General features: G+C 36.3%; 1 protein-coding gene across 3 annotated transcripts in view; it reads right to left on the reverse strand.

The window, feature by feature from the left end:
* The window catches only part of celsr3 (cadherin, EGF LAG seven-pass G-type receptor 3), a 44995-nt gene that overhangs the window by 7192 nt on the left and 18984 nt on the right, over window positions 1-18819 (reverse strand). For all 3 annotated transcript variants that reach the window (XM_039679061.2, XM_089119595.1, XM_089119594.1), the window contains exons 4-25: window positions 17641-17863; window positions 16016-16131; window positions 15804-15892; window positions 15487-15644; window positions 15210-15373; window positions 14552-14677; window positions 14239-14408; window positions 13222-13407; window positions 12854-12964; window positions 11949-12117; window positions 10070-10211; window positions 7878-7998; window positions 6316-6499; window positions 6127-6228; window positions 5951-6045; window positions 4997-5206; window positions 4690-4873; window positions 3260-3409; window positions 3002-3182; window positions 2736-2903; window positions 1643-1769; window positions 1196-1402 (exon numbers count right to left, since the gene is read on the reverse strand). In XM_039679061.2, the coding sequence (XP_039534995.2) occupies window positions 1196-1402; window positions 1643-1769; window positions 2736-2903; window positions 3002-3182; window positions 3260-3409; window positions 4690-4873; window positions 4997-5206; window positions 5951-6045; window positions 6127-6228; window positions 6316-6499; window positions 7878-7998; window positions 10070-10211; window positions 11949-12117; window positions 12854-12964; window positions 13222-13407; window positions 14239-14408; window positions 14552-14677; window positions 15210-15373; window positions 15487-15644; window positions 15804-15892; window positions 16016-16131; window positions 17641-17863 (3383 nt within the window). The remainder of the gene's footprint in view (window positions 1-1195; window positions 1403-1642; window positions 1770-2735; window positions 2904-3001; window positions 3183-3259; window positions 3410-4689; window positions 4874-4996; window positions 5207-5950; window positions 6046-6126; window positions 6229-6315; window positions 6500-7877; window positions 7999-10069; window positions 10212-11948; window positions 12118-12853; window positions 12965-13221; window positions 13408-14238; window positions 14409-14551; window positions 14678-15209; window positions 15374-15486; window positions 15645-15803; window positions 15893-16015; window positions 16132-17640; window positions 17864-18819) is intronic.

The following is an 18819-nucleotide window of genomic DNA, read 5'->3' on the forward strand; positions in this document are numbered from 1 at the left end:
GTTTCAAAGATGGGAGGACAGTAAATTTTGAAGACTCTGCCATAATCCCGTTTTCCTCGGTTCTCCTCCGCTTAAATCTACACAACCGGAAATGGACGAGCATCCTTACGTCAAATGCGGAACTTATGCGTGCATATAGCCCATACTATCTGCTGTAGTACCAAAAAAAGAGAGAATATGAGGTCTAAAATCAATACACGCAAGCAAAGTGTTAGTCTGAGAGAGAAGATGAATAATGAATGAACACATACTCTATCACAGATACACACCCACATCCCAGTCCAGCAGTTGAAATTAATGAACTCAGCAGTAACAGGCTTTTAGTGTAAGTGGTTTGCTCAAAAAATGGCGTTAAACGGCTTTAGAAAGAGATATAATGTGTGAGTGTCTGTCTGAGGAAGAGAGACACGGAAAGAGTGTGTGTCAGAAAAAGTGTTTAATAATGTCGGATTCCCAACTCACTGTGTGGTGTAAGTGGTTTTTGAATCATATTGCGCTAATGGCTGTAATGTCTGTTTCTGAATGACAAATGATATTCGAGCTGCTTAGTGCTTTATCCTGACAACCATCTTGATACTGAAATATTCATGATTTTAATACCTGCTGTTACACTTGGCTTTATAAAAGCTGTAAAATGTAAAGTGTAAGTGGGCTCCAAAATACTTCAAGTCTAAGGATATTGGTATTTTAAAACAAAGAAAAAAAAAACATATGAATTACTATGTTTACACAGTATAATGAAAAATTTGTGATAAATCATAATAAATAAATCTTTATTATGCTGATACACACACAATATTTTATATATATATATATATATATATATACACATATATATTCTTATTACTATAAATGTTGATTACTAACAGTAGTGCTTGTTAATATTTTTGTGGAAACCATGATATATATTTTCAAGGATTCTTTGTTGAACAGAAATTTCAAAAGAACATAATTTATTTGCTATAAAAAAATAACATTATAAACGTCTTTACTGTCTCTTTTGACCAGTTTATTTATTTACTGATTGATTGATTGATTCAATCTACAAATACCATTCAGCATAAAGGAGACTACACAGACTGTGTTTTTGATTTTTATAGTGTTTTTGTGTTCTTGCCAAACCAGACTTTCTTTGTCTGTTTTACTAACCCACATTTAGATTCAGACACACACGCAGACATCTCTCTTCTCTGACCTGTTGTTCCGTCTGGTTGATGCCCAGCAGGTATGTGAAGTGGGAAAGTAGAGTAGCGGCAGCCATGTTGGAATGAATGCTGCGTGTGTTTGATTTTAGTCCCCTCAGGCACGATAAAACCACGACTGTTAGCAACAATGCCGCCATGGAAACTGAGAGCGAGGAGTACGTTACTATGGCGAGGGTCTCCAGGTCACCCTCTAACTGCTGCTTAACAAAGAGAGAGAGAGAGAGAGAGAGAGAGAGAGAGAGAGAGAGAGAGAGAGAGAGAGAGAAAGGAAAATATATATTAGCAGTGATGATTGTGCTGAAGGAAATTGTCACTATGGAACATCCTGTTGCTATGTATTATTGAAAAACTTGGAAAATGTGAATCTTTTTGTGAAAAAGAGCTGTATAGTAGTTATGTGGCCTTGATTGTTCTGTGTGTATCTGTGTGTACTGTACCTCTCTCTGTGAGCTGTCCATAAGGACTCCAAAGGTTCCCAGTCTGTGGCACTGGCAGCGAACATGTGACATGTTCCTATAGACCACACTACAGTCCCTCACAGTCCAGCAGCCTCCTGTTAATACACTGAACACACGTTCAGAGTATTTACCATGTATTCCATACAGTTACAATATACACAAACACAATAAACAATTTGGGTCAGAAATATTTTATGTGGTTAAAGTCTGTTATGATCACTATGACTCCAAAAAATACAGTGAAGTCAGTAATATTATGAAACATTGTGACAATTTAAAATCCTGAAAGCTGAATTTTCGGCATCATTCTTCGAGTCTTCATTCTAATATGCATCTAATTTGCAGCACAAGAAACATTTCTTATTATTGTCATTCAATGTTTAAAACGGGTTTTGCTGCTTAATATTTTTGTGGAAAACTTGATACATTACCTTTCAAAAGTAATATATAAAGTACAAAGATTTCTACTTCAATTAAATTCTGTTGATTCTTTATATCCATCAAATAATCCTGAAAGAAGTGTATCAGTGTTTTCCCCCAAAAAATAGTTTGATCACCAGATTAACAAATTAAAGGGTTAGTTCACCCCAAAATGGAAATTACCTCATAATTTACTCACCTTTAAGCCATCCTAGGTGTGTATGACAAACCAAATTAAAAAATATCCTGGCTCTTCCAAGCTTTATAATGGGAGTGAATAGTAAGAATTTGTGAAAGTGTAATGTCTTATGCACGTTTTTTCCTATTCTACTTGAATGCTTTTTTATATTTTTCTTTCAAAAACGATTCGCTTCGCTTCAGACGGCCTTTATTAACCCCCTGGAGCCTATTACTTTTATGAAGGATGGATGTGCTTTTTTTGGCCTTCAAAAAGGTTACTATTCACTCCCCTTATAATTTTCATTTTGGGGTGAACTAACCCTCTAATTAAACAAAAAAAATATTTTGACTGGTAGTTTAATGCAAGTATAATGCAATTTAATGATTTGGTCAGTCGAGTTTGTCCCAAATAGTGGTTTTATTTGTTTTTGAGACATAAAATTGAGTAAATAAGGACAGCAAACAGACTCACGAGCTGCTGTGATTCCACTGCACACACAGCGGTTTGCTGCGGTTGCTGGTCTCTAGAAGACGAAACTCCAGCAAGACCGGAGTGTCCAGAAAACCCTCCACGAAGGTCTGGTTATTATACACAGACACACTCACCACAGGCGAGTTCAACACAGGGTGTCTGGGTAACCTGCAGAGATGAACATACATGGTCAGAAAGAGGATCAAACTCACATATATACACATTATCTGACTCTGAAGTGATCTTTAATTTAGACCATTTCTAACCTGACGCCGCGACGGTCTGTGTGGTATTTAGGAGGAAGTGCGGCACCCAGGCTTCGATAGATGAGGAGGATGACAATAGAGACAGGCGCCTCTTGTAGGGACAAAGAACGGCGGGGTACCGTCGCATCTAGCGTCTGATTGGCCAACAGGTTTACAGGGCCAGCAGGAGATGGAGCTGAAACTAAACACAAAGTAGTGCTCAATAGTTTTATGCCTTTTATGCGATCTTAAAGATAAGAGACTGTGAATGTGACTTACAGATGTTGCGTTGTGGCACTAATGCAGTAGGGGGCAGCACAACATGTGTGTGAGCATCCCAAAGCGCTTGACCTCGGAACAGAGTACTGTGATACCGTGGAAAACGCCGCCGCACATGTGTGTGGTTGTCAACACGATCCAGAGTCATGACTGCAAAACACAAACACACACTGTGTGAACTACAGGATTCTTTTAATAGATCTGCTCTCTGTAGTGCTGCAGTTGCAGTTTCTGCAGATCATTCCGAAGGTGCACAGTGCAGGTGTTAGTCTCACATTGATCTTTCTCGGCTTTAGCTCACACTGCACACGACATAATATTTCCAATATTTACTTCACCATCAGCTGGCTAAGCCTCTATGTCCTCCAAATTTGAAGTGCTTTCCACACACCATTTACAGTAATATGTCCATCAACGTAAAATGATCAACAAATTATTTAATGATTAAATTAAATGTATTAAGAATATAATTTTAACAGGATATGTTTAAAGTGGGGATTGATATTTAATATCTGTTTTTATATATGCAGTCTGCTCTATCGTTACTAAAATCCTTTTGATTTTCACAATGTTGTTCCATCAATTTAATTTTGATGACTATTTTATTATATATTATAATTCATAATTAGTTTGTGTGTGTATGTATATATACTAGGGCTGTGAAACATTTAATCGCGATTAATCGCATCCAAAATAAAAGTTTGTGTTTTCATAATACAGTACATGTGGGTGCACTGTGTATATTTATTATATATATATATATATATATAAATACACACACATGCTTGTATATATTTAAGAAATATTTACATGTATATACTGTATATAGATTTATATATAATTTATATATTATATATAAATATAAATATTTTATATATAAATAATATTTTTTTGTTAAATATACATGCATGTGTGTGTATTTATATATATACAAAATAATTATACATACATTATTATATATATATATATATATATATCATTTGTTGGTCTTGAAACTTTCAAAATTGAAAGGTTCCTTCACAAATAAAAAAATAAACAAATCAACAGAAATGCTTTAAATGTTATAAATGCAGTGAAAAACATTTTGTGTATTTCAAGAAAAAGAAAACATTTGATCTGAAAACAATTTTCAGAGAGGTAGAATTTTTACCTAACTTTTCACCCTCTTTTCACTTCAGAAATACTACTAACATGCTGATTTGGTACTCAAGTAATACCTACTATTATCAAAATGTACACTTATTGTTAAAAAAAAACAGAATTGATGTGAAATTTTTTGTAACATTATAAAATGTCTTTACTGTCACTTTTGATTAATTTAATGTATCCTTGCTGAAAAAATTTCCTTTCTTTAAAAAGAAAACAAAAAAAAAAATGAACCCCAAACTATTGCATGTAAGTGTATGTATTTGTTGTGTATTGATGCTGACCGATGTTTGAGGCGACGAGTGCGACAGGATTGAGGTAGGTCTGTTTCATGTTCTGGGCTAGTATGCGGGAGTACTGCTCCAACAGATCAGCCAATCCCGCCGCTCCGCTCTGACCTGAACTTTGACCTCTCCACAAAGCAGCGCTGCCCGGACCCAACAAAACACTACAGCCCCGTAACACATTCTTCAGATAGAGACACAGTGTGAGAGAGAAACGAACAAGACGTTAATCAACTAGTCTCATTTATCTGAAAATGTGAATTTTAAATTTCAAGCTATTCATCGGTTTCCCTAAGGTAACGCACACCTCATTGAAATGTGCATCCTGAGTGGCTGTTAACCCAAAGCCTGACTGGAGGCTCTCAAAGGTTAAGAGGCGAGACAGCAGCCGCTCGGCTATCTGAAGGTCATTTCCATAGAGACGGGTTGTTGCCTCTGTGACATCACGAAGCTGATGGGCCAGTTTCTTCTCAATGATGGTACTGAGTTCTGTCTCATTTCTCTCTAAGGCCTCCAGCTACACACACACATTGAAAAAATGGTTAAATAATGTAGACAAGCAGCTCCAATACTCTATGCATCACTGTGAGAAAGTTATGGACCTTAGCTCTGTTTTACACTGTCTAAATGAGCTATGTGTATTCAATTCATTTATGACGATTAAAACGTTTCAGCAACACTTTTGAGATTTGATTTAGTTTCATGTAGATTAATGATTTGTAGATGTTATATAAATATATGTATTACATGTGTTTGTAATTATTCTTAAAACCAAATCCTAATAAACATTTTTATAACTTGCAGGCTCCATTAAAATATATATTATGGATGCATAATGTTTCGGAACCATATCAGTTAGATTTTTTTTTTATCATTCGGTCGATATTGGACATTAAAAAATAGTGCATGCTCATTTTTCTATTTAAATTAGCTTTGCCGTAATCAAAAATCACAATCAATTAAAATAAATCTTTAAAAAAACAAATAATTTATTAAAATGTTAAAAGCAATCTTTAGAAAATCAAATTATAAATAGTATAAAAATAGTGTAGAACTTTAATATCAACCTTTTTTTAGTTATGAGCCCCAACATGAAAATAATAAGTGGCAATTATATAGAATTTTAATATCCACACATCCCTACATAATTTTCAATATTATAACAAAAAAAAAACACACTTTATTTTCTGGAAGATGAAAAAACGGTGTTAAACAGCCCTTAATATAGTAAATGAATAATAATGAAATCATAGCTTCTCACGGCTGTGTTTAGCTCCACAAAAGGAGGAGAGGTGCAGTTGTACAGATCAGGGTCCAGCCATCCTCTCTCTCCATCACAGTGCCGGATTGCAGTTCCTTCAAAAATGAGATGGACAGATGGATTAGATGGGCTCCAAAAAAGATACATAAGACACAGATATGAATCTACAAGCTCACCAACTGATCCTTTGGGACAAGGGACAGCAGCAGGCAGGTTGAACTTTGTTCTGGGCCACCAGATTGCTGATGTTATGGTCTTAGGACAACCATCATAGATCACTGAGAAAAGTGGGTGAGGAAATGATTAACAAATATCTGTTACAAGGAGGCATTACTGGTTGGTTGGTTGGATGGATGGGTATGTACCTTCACAGCCTGTCTGTGTGACCTCAGCAAACGGATTGTCACAAGTGTTGCACTGTCGGCCAATCACGCCGGGTCGGCACTGGCACTGGCCGCTCTCGGGGTCACACGACCTAGAAAAGGAGCCCACTGGGTAGCAGTCACATGGCAGGCAGACGTCACTGCCCCGCCGTCGGTAATGAAACTCCTGATACACACAAAAACATCTATATGAACACATGCATTTACACAATACTGATTAAAAATAATAACAATATATATATTTTTAAATCACAAACCATAGTAAAATTATAACATACACAAATATTGGCATGCATGTTTTAAACATAATAGCTAGAATTATAATAAAATAATTTTTAAAAATAATAAAAAAATTTCCTTTGCGATTGGAGTGTAATACACGGATATTGGAGAGAGTAATACATGGATAATGAAAAGCCTGATGCAGTACAGTGTAAGGGTGAGTAATGCTTTATTATAGCACCCCAGAGTGGAGAAACATCTCTAATCCCTTAATTACACTTAAACACACACACACACACACACACCAATTAACACTTCCCTGACCAGCAATTCTGTATGCAGTAGGCATTTACTCCTAAAAATAGTACCAACTCAAAACAAGTGTTCATATTTGAATACATGTAAATACATGTTTGTTTTTGACTATAACTAGTTAGTCCTATATAAAGAGCAGAACTGGAAGATATTATCTGTAAATGGCAAAATGAGTGTTTGTGAAAACTCTGAATTTATGTTATTTGGTAATGCAAATAAAAGAGGAATGTGTATATTAAATGTAAACTGTGTGTTTAAAAGCTCTAACAGCAAAAATACACATCGAAAAATCAGGCTGATCCTGAGAAAGTCTGCTTTCACTCCCCTGGAACTCGGAGAAGGACAGGAACATGAAGTGCTCTCTGAGGAGAATAACACTAGGCATGCTTATGAAGCTACTGTTGTTGGAACAGCTTTCATGTCCGTGACAGCTGATCCTGAGAAAGTATGGCATGTTCTTATGCAGCGTGGATAGAGTAGTCTTGTGCATCTCTAAGAAGGTTTAGGAATCGAAGAGGATTGACTAGTTGCAGGTAAGTGTAATTAAATTATGTTATTAAATTACAAAATGAATGTAATTGTTTTTAGTTGTATTACTGAGGTAAAATATGTAATTCAATTAGTTACTAAACAAATTAAAAGGAAATTGCTTTACATTGATAAAGTAATCCAAATAAAATAATCCAAACCACATTTATAATGGGTGACTTATAACAGTGAGCAATTACATTCCCAAAGTAACCTTCCGAACACTGAATATATGTGAGATTCAACACATTCTTTCTGTTGTGTGACTGTGTGGAATTTCTTTGAATTGCCATGAATTTAATTCCACTTCCTGTCATTCCAATTCCAATTCAACTTCCTGTGGGGTGTATAGTCAATTCAATTCAAATTCCAATTCATGAATTAAATGCAGGCCAATTCTGAAATTCAGAATTTTGCACAAGCCTGGATCATATTTATTATATTATTATTTCTTAGGTTGACTATTTATTTGTGTATACCTTGCAGTGGCAGTGTCCAGTGGTCTTATTGCAGTCTGTGTCAAAGCCTTTACTTGCTTCACAGTGGCAGGGTCCACATGTCGGGCTGCCCCACCATCCACGAGGACACTGCTGCTCGATCCTACAAACAGACGCACAGTTAGATTTGATCAAATACCTATGTATCTAGGGCAGATCAGACACAGACAGCGAGCCAGCATGACACCAAGATAGAGAGAGATGGAGCCGACAGATAAAAGAGACCAGATTGCAGAGATTGCCGCTGTTGTGAAGGATTTGGCTGAGCGTGTGTGTGTGTGTGTTTGAAGTAGGGGTTGATTTAGGGTCATGAGTCACATTCTGTCGGCAAACTTAAGTCTACTTTCATCCGTTCAAAGGCATCAAACCTTAAGCACACACGCATGCATGTGGTTAAGCAGAACAAATGCATCATTAACATGAACACAAACCTACACGCCATACACATCCAGCCTTTTGGATAAGCTTGAACACTGGATTAGTGTGACAAAAAAAAAAAAAAAAAAAAACTCACACACGCTCACAAATTCGTCCGTAAATCTGAATGCATCTATAAAGTCTTTGTCCATCTCTCACTGATTATCTTACTGGTACATTTGCTTGTAAACTTATTAGAGATTACAGATCAGAATAAGAGTAACTGGGCTAAAGGACTGAGGAGGAACACGGCAGAAATCCTTTTCAGTATTTTTCTCTTGTTTCCCATCAAAATCAACCTTATTACAAAGTTACATTTTCTTGATAAAACTGTTAATTTAAAAAGATTTGTTTTCAGAAAATATATCTTGATGTAAATATATTTCCATTAACCCATTGGTATGATTCAAGTATAAATCACACTAAATTTGGTTACATTTCTGCTTAAAACAAAGGGGGGAAAAAATGGGGGAAAAAATTAAAAGGTAAACAATACGTAACAAAATTTGCCTTGATTTAGGTGTGTAGCAACAGGACAATGTTTAAAGGGGTCATATAATCCCATTTTCATACAATTTAATTTGATTCATTAGGGTCTAAATAAAAAAATCTCGCCATTCAAGTGTCTTTAAATGATAATGAGCATTTCTCACCCCGCCTTTCTGTTCTGTGGGGCGTTTTGACAACACACGTGGAGTGTTGCCTTGACAACAGTTGAGGGTATATTTCGGAGAAAGAATGGCAGCGGGAGTCTCTGAAGACGCATCTGTGCAAACGTATCAGTTTGAACCGAAGTCGAACCCGGAACAAGATGACGCCCGAAAAAGTTGGACAATTAAGTCTCGAACAGGGCGTTTCTGAATGGTTGGTTAACGTAATGTCACTTTGATCTATCTTTGTATGTACCGGCAGGGTAGAGCAGAGAAATACGAATGCTATGTGTTTACTGATGTATACATAGACAGTTTGTAATAACACAATAACCACGCGTTCATTATAAATGTGGGATTATGAATTATATTGAGAAAGTCGTACATAGAAAACATGCCGTAATGTACCCTGAGTGTAAACCTTAGTCCAAAATTTTAAAGGTTAATAAAACTTTACACACTTCTTCTGGAAGTGCACGAATAGTTGGTACGAATTTTTTTTTCAGGAGCAGCTTCTAAGCAAACCCCCTTGACCCTCGTTTAGAAAGCAGTCTGGTGAGAAACGATTTGCATAAACATTAACGCATTGACGTTGCTTGTGGGGAATATTCCCTTCGAAAACAAAACTCAGCCACTGTGTCTTCAGCGGTTTGGATTTAGGAACATCAACATGACTGCTGTGTTCGATATTACACCAAAGAACAGAACACCACAATCGCTTAAACGCCATTCTGCTCTATGGATCAACAATGGCGGACTATGATGACAGCTTGCTCAGGGCGGGTCTATGTTGAAATGCTGCTGTCAATCAACAATCGTGGGAGGGGCGTCCGACCATGTGACTCGATTTGAGAAAGGGGAAAACATATAAGGAGATTAAAAAAAAGCACTGGATGGATTTTTATCAAAATATGAAGGTTGTGTACAGGCACTGCCAACACACATTTCAATACAGTCAACTTGAATAAAGTGCATGTACCATTATATGACCCCTTTAAGAAAATAGGAGAGCGTGAATTCAAGTAGTGATGTGTTTGTTAGTGTGTATTTGCGCGCATTGTGTGAAAGGGTTAATTACGCATGGTTTTGGTGTGTATAATTGTGTACCTGTGTTGGCAGTACTGTCCGTAGTGACTGTCCTCACAGTCACAGATATATCCATGAGAGGAGCTGGGCTTCCTGTGACACTTTGCTTGATTCTCACATGGGTTCAGCTGACATGCATCCATACAACTTTTACCATAGAATCCTGTATTTAAAAAAAAAAGTTGCAAAACAAACCTCAAGTATCATTGATATTTAAAGATTAGGTGAGTAATTTTTTCATCTTAAAATGCAGAGAGGCTGTAAGTAAGCTATTCATATGTTTATTTCACTGAAAAGTATGATCACTGTGACTGCTATCAGTTGGCTCAACCAATGATGTGAATTTGGGGGATCACCATCTGTTTGACAGATGGATGGAGATGGCTAAAAACACTTTTAGTGCTCAAAAGATCATTCATTGAAGGTAAACTTCAACTTTCTGACTGATCACATCAATTCAACCATGACAGTTTGAGCGACATGCTTCAAAGTGAAATGTTTTGTGAACATACAAAAATGTAATGCAGAATGAAGCAGTGCCAAATATATCGAATGCGACAGCAAACCCTCAGCTTATGCTGTTACTCATTTCTCATGGCTTAAAGGCAAAGCAGCAAAAAAAAAACATGCCAGTTTAAAGAGTAAAAAGGAATCAAATAAAATACAATTAACATAATTAAGTTAATATCAGGGGGGTATTTCAAATTATGAAATCCAATCTAGATAATGAAGAAAATTATACATATGCCCAAATGAAACCTACAACTAAATAAACTTGAGGGGAAAAAACCCTTCACATACATATTTATTTGAAGGCATAAAACAGATAGAAGCTGACTGGCCAGAAAGTATTTCACTCTCGACTCATAACAACACCTAAAACAGCGCATGCAGCCTTGATCTTATCTTCACCAGAGTATTTCACTCTTGAAAAGCCTTTATCTGCACGACCACTGATCAAAAAAGACATGTATAACCAAAAATAAAAAGAACCTCCTTTCTCTCTCTCTCCCTCTCTCTCTCTCTCTTTCAGCAGAGAGATGTTTGTACTACTGAATATAAATGTGTGAAAACCCTATTAAGATGAATGAAGAAAAGCTCATCAGAAACGGAATGCAGTAATACAACCATATGCTCTTCCAGTGAAGCTGTCCATTATTTTAAATGATATGGAAATCACTACAAGATTACAATAAAGCCCTCAGAAAAAGTGACTTTATTCTAGCACTAGCACACTGCCGTGCATAGACATATTAAGAACGTTAAATTACGTATGGGAATCTAACAAACAACAGAGCAAGAAGGACAGAGATAGTTCTTAAATTTAGGCACTCTTGTGCATGTGTGTGTGAGGTTGTACGTGTGGGTCTACTCTACCAGGAGGGGGTCTGAGAAATTAATTCAGAGTTTATGAGGGGAGTCTTTGATTTCTTTTTCTGCACAGCACTATTAATAACACTGGGCTGATGCAACTCTCACAGCATAATAATGAAGTGAACGAGTCTGTATCTTCATTTAGACATGATGGGAGCTCATACAAACACAGGCAGATCTTGAAAATGTAAATTTCTTATCTGTGTGGGTGAACTATCAGACTGTTAGCATGGAAATCCCTGGCATGCTCAATGTATTATTAATACATATTATATATGCAGGCATCTAACACCACATTGAAAATATGTGATTAAAAAACTTAAATCTGGTTAAGTTTACTTACAAACTTAAAACTAAAAAAAGTTTTAGGATACTGAGTGATTTATTTATTTTTTAAATTGCAAATTATTTTGCTGGTTATATAAATTGTAATGAAAAATTGCGTTACATTTTAAAAATGCAAGTTCATTAGTGAAGATCATTGTATGTTTTTGAAACATTTTCATTTTCACAACTCATAGCTTACCTGGTTCACAAATACAGTTGTGTCGATCCCATTCGTCCGTACATTGGCTGTGGGCAGGACAAGGGGATGTGCTACATGGGTTTCCAACATTACAGCCAGTCTCCACTTTGATGGTTCTGGAAGGGCGGGGTAATGCAGGGGAATCAGGACGCACCCCCAGACGCACACCCTAAGGACACATGCCAGCACACATACATTAAAAATACACCCAAATGAATGACATTTAAAAAAAATTAATACATATAGAAACATACAACCTTCAGATCAAAAATATTACTGTTCAAAGTTTTTTTTACAAGAAATCAATACTCTTATACAGCAAGGATGCATTGAATTGATCAAAAGTAAAATTAAAGACCTTTATAATTTTAACAAAAGTTTTCCATTTCAAATAAATGCTGTTCTTTTGAGCTTATCAAAATGTAAAATGATTTCCCACAAGAACATTAAGCAGCACAACTGTTCTCAACACTGATGATTATAATAAGAAGAAATAAGACAAGGGTAAAAATAGAAAACTTAAGTAGAAAATTACATAAAATAGAAGTTAATAAAAAATATTATATAATACTATTTAATAATATTCTCAGTATTACAGATTTTACTGTATTTTTGATCAAACAGATACTGCCTTGACATGGCTCACAAGTAGTGTTCAACAGTTGACCTTTGACATTAGCTAAATAAATATTCCATTAATAAAATTAAAATCCTTAGTTTACAGTCTGACTTTTCTCTCGAAGTTCTTATTACCGGTAATTATTCAACTAATTGCTGAAAAATGAATGACCCCGTTAGGAATTGATAACTATCAATAATTCATACATTAAAGAAGGTTACAGAAGTGTGATGAGTACAGTTGAGGATACATTGGGTTATAAAAACAGACTGCAAAAATGACAAACCTGAATACAGCCACGTATCCCATTTTGCACCTCTCCTGACCCTAAAACTCCACCCACATGCAGGTGCTTCACCTTTACACCATTAATCTCATTCCCAACAATGACTGTTCCCTGTGGCAGAGAGAGAGATTTGAAGAGATACAGAGAAATAAAGTGAGATTAAATTAGTCCATTTTAGTGACATCGCATGTATTTCAGTGTTTGATCACTGGACCAGTGAGCTGTGTCTGATTTGTAATTTAATCCACAAAGATTAAGATCTGATATTCCAGATTATGGATTACAACACGGGATTATAACAATGAGTCATAAGGGGTTAGCGGATCACTTATGTGTGGGTGTATGTGTTTGTGTGTGAGTGTGTGTACCTGATACAGTCCAAAGTCCAGTCGTACTGTAGCAATATATCGAGTTTCTCTGCCACTCCTGACATCACGGAGCTCGAGCTGTAGGTCATGCCAGTGTCCATCACACACCTGAACCTGATCCAGTCTCAATCTGACCGGCCGAGTCGAACCCCGTGCCACAGAAAACACCAATTGACCAGAAACCACCTGGAATCAGACACATACTCATTTCTCATAGGATATGCGAGTTATATTTGATCAGCTAAGTATCTGGAGCCTTTGGAGTTCCACGCAGAATTGTCTACTTCAAAGTGCTATGGGAAGTCAAGCTAATTTATGTAATTAACACTGTGCTTCTAGTGAAGATGTTTGTTTCATTCCCTCTTAATGAATTAAGATATTTCTGGGAATATTTGAAGGCAAACAAGGCCAGGTTTTTCCTTATTGCCAGAGAGCATCAGAATACCACAGGAAAAGCTTGGTTCATAATTCATGGAGGATTCAATCCTTTGATTTTACTTAGTGTTTACCTTTAATGAATATTTCTTCTATTGTTTTATTACAATTAAAATGAAATGCTTATGAAAAAATAGTAGCTAAACACATTAAGAAACTACAACTACAATTGTATCAAAATAAAGTGGACTTCCTCCTTCCACCAATTAGATCATTTAATGTGAATCTACAAAACTTCTGTTTAAATACCAGTTACGACAGTAGGGTTATTACGGTTAAATTTGATTAAAATTTAAATGAAAAAGAAGTCAAATTTAAACATGTAAATGTAAACTTAACGAATTAATTTAAAATAAAATATGTTTGTATAAACATTTCTCTTAAACTTTATATATACATATATATATATATATAAATTAAAATATGTTTAGGGCAAAAAAAAAAAAAAAGAAAACAGTGCAGGAAAATAATGCATCTCTTTAAGTTCTTATTAGTAATGAGATGCAGAACAGACCATAACTTTGAAAGGGTTAAAGCTTTTCTAGTTTTCCTTTCTGCATGCATTTCTATAAGTGAGCATACCTGAAAAATCAAGTTGGTGTACTGTCCAGCTTGAGCCTGCAGGAGAACTCCCTCTTTTGATCTGGTGCGGAACACCAGGCCCATGTACCAGGGTGTGGTGATGGTGACTTCATTCTTCAGGTCCCACCACAGTGCACTGCTTCCAAGGAAACGATGGGGGTGGGACATGACTGTGGAAGAATCAGTCCAACATTACCACCATAAGCAATGCCATCAAGACATTAACATTTAGTAATAGTTCCTGTTTGATACGGGCATCCTGATTTAAGATTTACGTAAAGATCAACAGAGAAATCATTTATGTCGGTCTCACCTAAGCTGCAGTCCTTCCCTCCAAATCCAACAGGGCAGTCACAGGAATACGTCTCCCAGCTCACCCGACATGTGCCGCCATTCTGGCACGGGTTTGATTTACAGAAAGGCAATTTGGCGCTGCAGCCTAATAAAGACAGAGCATTACATCACTAATGCTGCAGCCAATCACAGAAAAAGACAGTCACAGCAAAATCACCATGACAGCACACAATAACAGGCCAAAAATGACAAAACGCTACACATATACACTACCATACAAAGGTTTGGGGCAGGTGAGATTTTTAATGTTTTAAAGAAGTATCTTATGCTCATCAAGGATGTATTTATTTGATCAAAAATACAGTAAAAATAGTAGTATTGTGAAATATTATTACAATTTAAAAGCACTGTTCTCTATTTTAATGCATTTTAAAATGTAATTTATTTCTGTGATGCATTTTCAGCATCATTACTCCTGTTTTCAGTGTCACATGATTCTTCAGAAATCATTCTAATACGGTGATTTGGTGCTCAAGAAACATTCTTATTATTTTCAATGTAAATAACAGTTGTGCTGCTTAATAAGTTTGTGGAATCCCAAACTTTTGAACGGTAGTGTATGTTGATGTCATTACAGGGATACAGAACGTCACTATCATCACATAATGCCCACACACCAGGTACAGTGCCATTATTAGCGATGAATCCTGCCATATCCACTGGTCTGTTATCAATGTGCAGGTCTTTCATGCAGCCAATAAATTCTCTTGTGCCAAACGGGAAATTCTCAGGCAGGTTAGGAACTCCACCCAAAAACAACGGGCCAGTCAGATCCAAAGACCTATGAGAGAAACCATACAGAATGAGAGAGATGCTATACGAGTTTTCCTGAGCAAAACCAACATGTGCAAAGTGAACATATAAATGTGTATGTGTGAGTGTGTGCACGCTCACTTCTTGCTGCTGGTCTGTCTCCCCTGTGCAGCACAGCTGTAGTTGCCGAGCTGAGTGCCAAACCTCAGAGAAACGGCCGTATCACAGTCATCTACACTCAAGACAGCGACCTTCTCATCAGATGGACCCTGAACCTCACCGCTAACACTTCGCTTTGGCTAGGATAAATACACAAAAGTTTCCCCATGAGTACACAAATACAAAGCACACAACTGCATTCTGAAGATTAGGAAACTACCAAAAGTTCTAGACTAAAAAAGTCTATAGTACAGAATAGTCCAAGAGCATTTCACTTAATTCCAAGTGCATTTTCTCACCTTGTTGTAGTAATGGATGTGAACGGTGTGCCAGTTGCCATCACTCACTCCACCAGGAAGGAACGGACTCACCAGAGTAGACGACTCGCCTGTGGAAAAGGAGATCAGAAGTAGATATTAAAGAGACAGACTCGCAAAATTCACACCACAACCCTTTCATATCCCAAATTTGGACCATAGATGGGTCCAGTATTTATTGTAAAACTCTTTACCTGTGGAGTATTTAAGAACCATTTGTCCATCCAGTATCTCCAAAGCAAGGAAGTCGTGCTTCTCATTAAACCGGCCATTGTAGAAGAGCAAACCATTACTTTCCAATGTGGCAAACCTACAAAACACAATTAAAGCTCATCAAAGATCTGGAATGAATCAGTACAGGTCCATTTAGAGTGTCATAAGCTAATGCCCACAAATTGTCTTAAAGTACACTCAGCAGAAACTGATCTCTAAATGTGATTCAACTCAATTTCCAGTCAACATGGGATGGTTTCATAGCAGCCAGGGAGATCAGCAAACAATATCCATTAGAACTTTCAAAGTCAAAAAGTGTGCACATTTAGAGCAATATTGATGGGTTCTTATGAGTTCACATTTCTGTAGAGAAGGCTATTAATCACGTAATTCTTTTTAATTACATTATGCACTCTGAACCAGCGTTATTAGTCAACTAAAACCGACACTAAAACCGTTTCGCCAATTATTTTAACTAGTTGCCAAAGCAACTTTTCTCATTTTCATTTAGTTTAACTTGATCTACTAAAATAACTAACACTAAAACTGGAAAAAATAATAATAACTAAATAGACCTCATGTTAAAAAACTATTAAAAAGGACAAAAACACACAACTTTAATTAAATAAAAAAACTGATTCAAAATATTAATAAATAAAAACAAATAAATAAGATTTATTAATGTTAAGTCAAAACTCCTCTGACTGCATGTTAAATAAATAAAATGATAAATAATTATTTGTATTTGCGATTTGCAAATTTGAACAAAGCCAAAATAATAATACCTCTTTTTGGTACATGCATTTATAGCTGACATGCCTCTGGATGTCCTCTGTGGAAAGCAAAACAATTCACAAATGCACTAGTTTGGTCCAGACAAAACGCTGACAATAGGCCTGAGCTGTAAAAGAGATGGACCCTGTTTACGCTCTCCTGAGCAAAGACTTTTAGATTTAAAAGAGTTTTTTTAGGACATGGACAGTTGGTAAATTGCACACTGTAGCACAATGGTTATCTTTCAGTGCAGAGAGGCCAGGCTTTAACCGAGAGAGAGAGAGAAGGATTTAATATTCTGGCGTGTCTAGGGAGATGAGAGAAGGCTGTGCCCTTTCTGGATGTGTTGATATTTGACCATTTTAATAAATAATATAGCTCTGTTTTAGTCACCCTGGAGATTACAACAAACATCCATTATATTACCTCTGTGCCACAGCAACCAAACCCTGACCAATCACATCAAACACATGACCAGAAAATAACGCTCACAAGGGGAAGTAGGAAAAAAACGGGATGAAAGAAGAGTGCTAAGGAGCTTTTCTAATGAACGGAGCATGAAAGAGAGAAAAGAAAATGCAAGAAATAGAATACAGAAGGGAAAATACGATTTATGATATATAAATAGTTATACATTCCTATTTGCATTTATAAACAAAATATTAATATTTTTACTGTCTTAAATTAATCTCTCCTATCTCAGGAAAAAAAACATCCTAAATTATTTATTTTTTTTGTGTTTTTTTTTCTGTCATAGTTTTGGACTTGACACATGGCTGAAGATCAGACTACATACCGGTCCATTATACAACGTGTCCATGTATGTACTTACGAGAGAGAGATGGAGAGGTGGAATCGTTGACGGAGCCCCCTGAACATCATGAATGATTTTGGCAGGAAGGATCTGGTGGTGACAGAGCAGTAGGGCTTCTCATAACCTCCCGCAGGACACTCACACCTGAATCCCCCTCCGGAGAGCTCGCGACACGTACCACCGTTACGACAAATGCCTGCCACACACCGTCCACCACGCCGGTCAAACTCACAACGCTCGCCTGCGACAGACAGAGAAAACACATCCAATATACACATGCACACATTGATATTTCCTCAATTAAATTTGGCTGATAATTAGATGCTGAGGCGCTGATATTTTGAAGATAATTTTTTTACAAACCCCAATAACTGTTGAATGTAATCTTTAGTAAATCTCAAAAGAAATATCCTTTTTTTGTAAATTCAGCTGAAGCATTTCAAATGATTGACCTTAATTGTTAGTATTAAATTTTGATTTATTTAGACAAAATACTTCATAATTTTAGTTTCGGCCATTTACATGTATCAGTTATTGGCCGTAGCATAAAAAAAAATGTGTATTGGTATTGAACAGAATTTTTATTTCAGGCATAAATACTTTAAATAAATCTAAAATGTCAAGTTGTCGAGCCTCAAAATCTGTCCATTTTTAACACACACACTTATTGTGATGAAATTTTCAATTATTTATTTATTTAAAGTTAAAGGAGTAGTTCACTTTTAAAAAAAACTTTTGCTGATAATTTACTCACCCCCATGTCATCCAGATGTCCACATCTTTCTTTCTTCAGTCGAAAAGAAATTAAGGTTTTTGAATGAAAACATTCCAGAATTTTCTCCATATAATGGACTTCAATGGGAACCAAACGGTTCAAGGTCCAAATGAGAGTTTCAGTGCAGCTTCAAAGGGCTTTAAACGACACCAGACGATGAATAAGGGTCTTATCTAGTGAAACGATCGCTCATTTCAAAAATAAATAAAAAAGTTTAAGTTTTATAAGCACAAATGCTCGCCTTGCTCTGTTCTGTGATGCGCGTTCGTTACTCTCCTGTTCAAACTCGTTCATCAAAATGAACAAATCTTTTTTCGAGTCATCTCTTATCCTAGATAAGACTCTTATTCATCGTCTGGTGTCATTTAAAGCCCTTTGAAGCTGCACTGAAACTCTCATATGGACCTTGAACCGTTTGGTTC

The sequence above is a fragment of the Pimephales promelas genome, chromosome 14 (assembly GCF_988280905.1).
Source record: "Pimephales promelas chromosome 14, fPimPro1.hap1.1, whole genome shotgun sequence".
Lineage (NCBI taxonomy): Eukaryota > Metazoa > Chordata > Actinopteri > Cypriniformes > Leuciscidae > Pimephales > Pimephales promelas.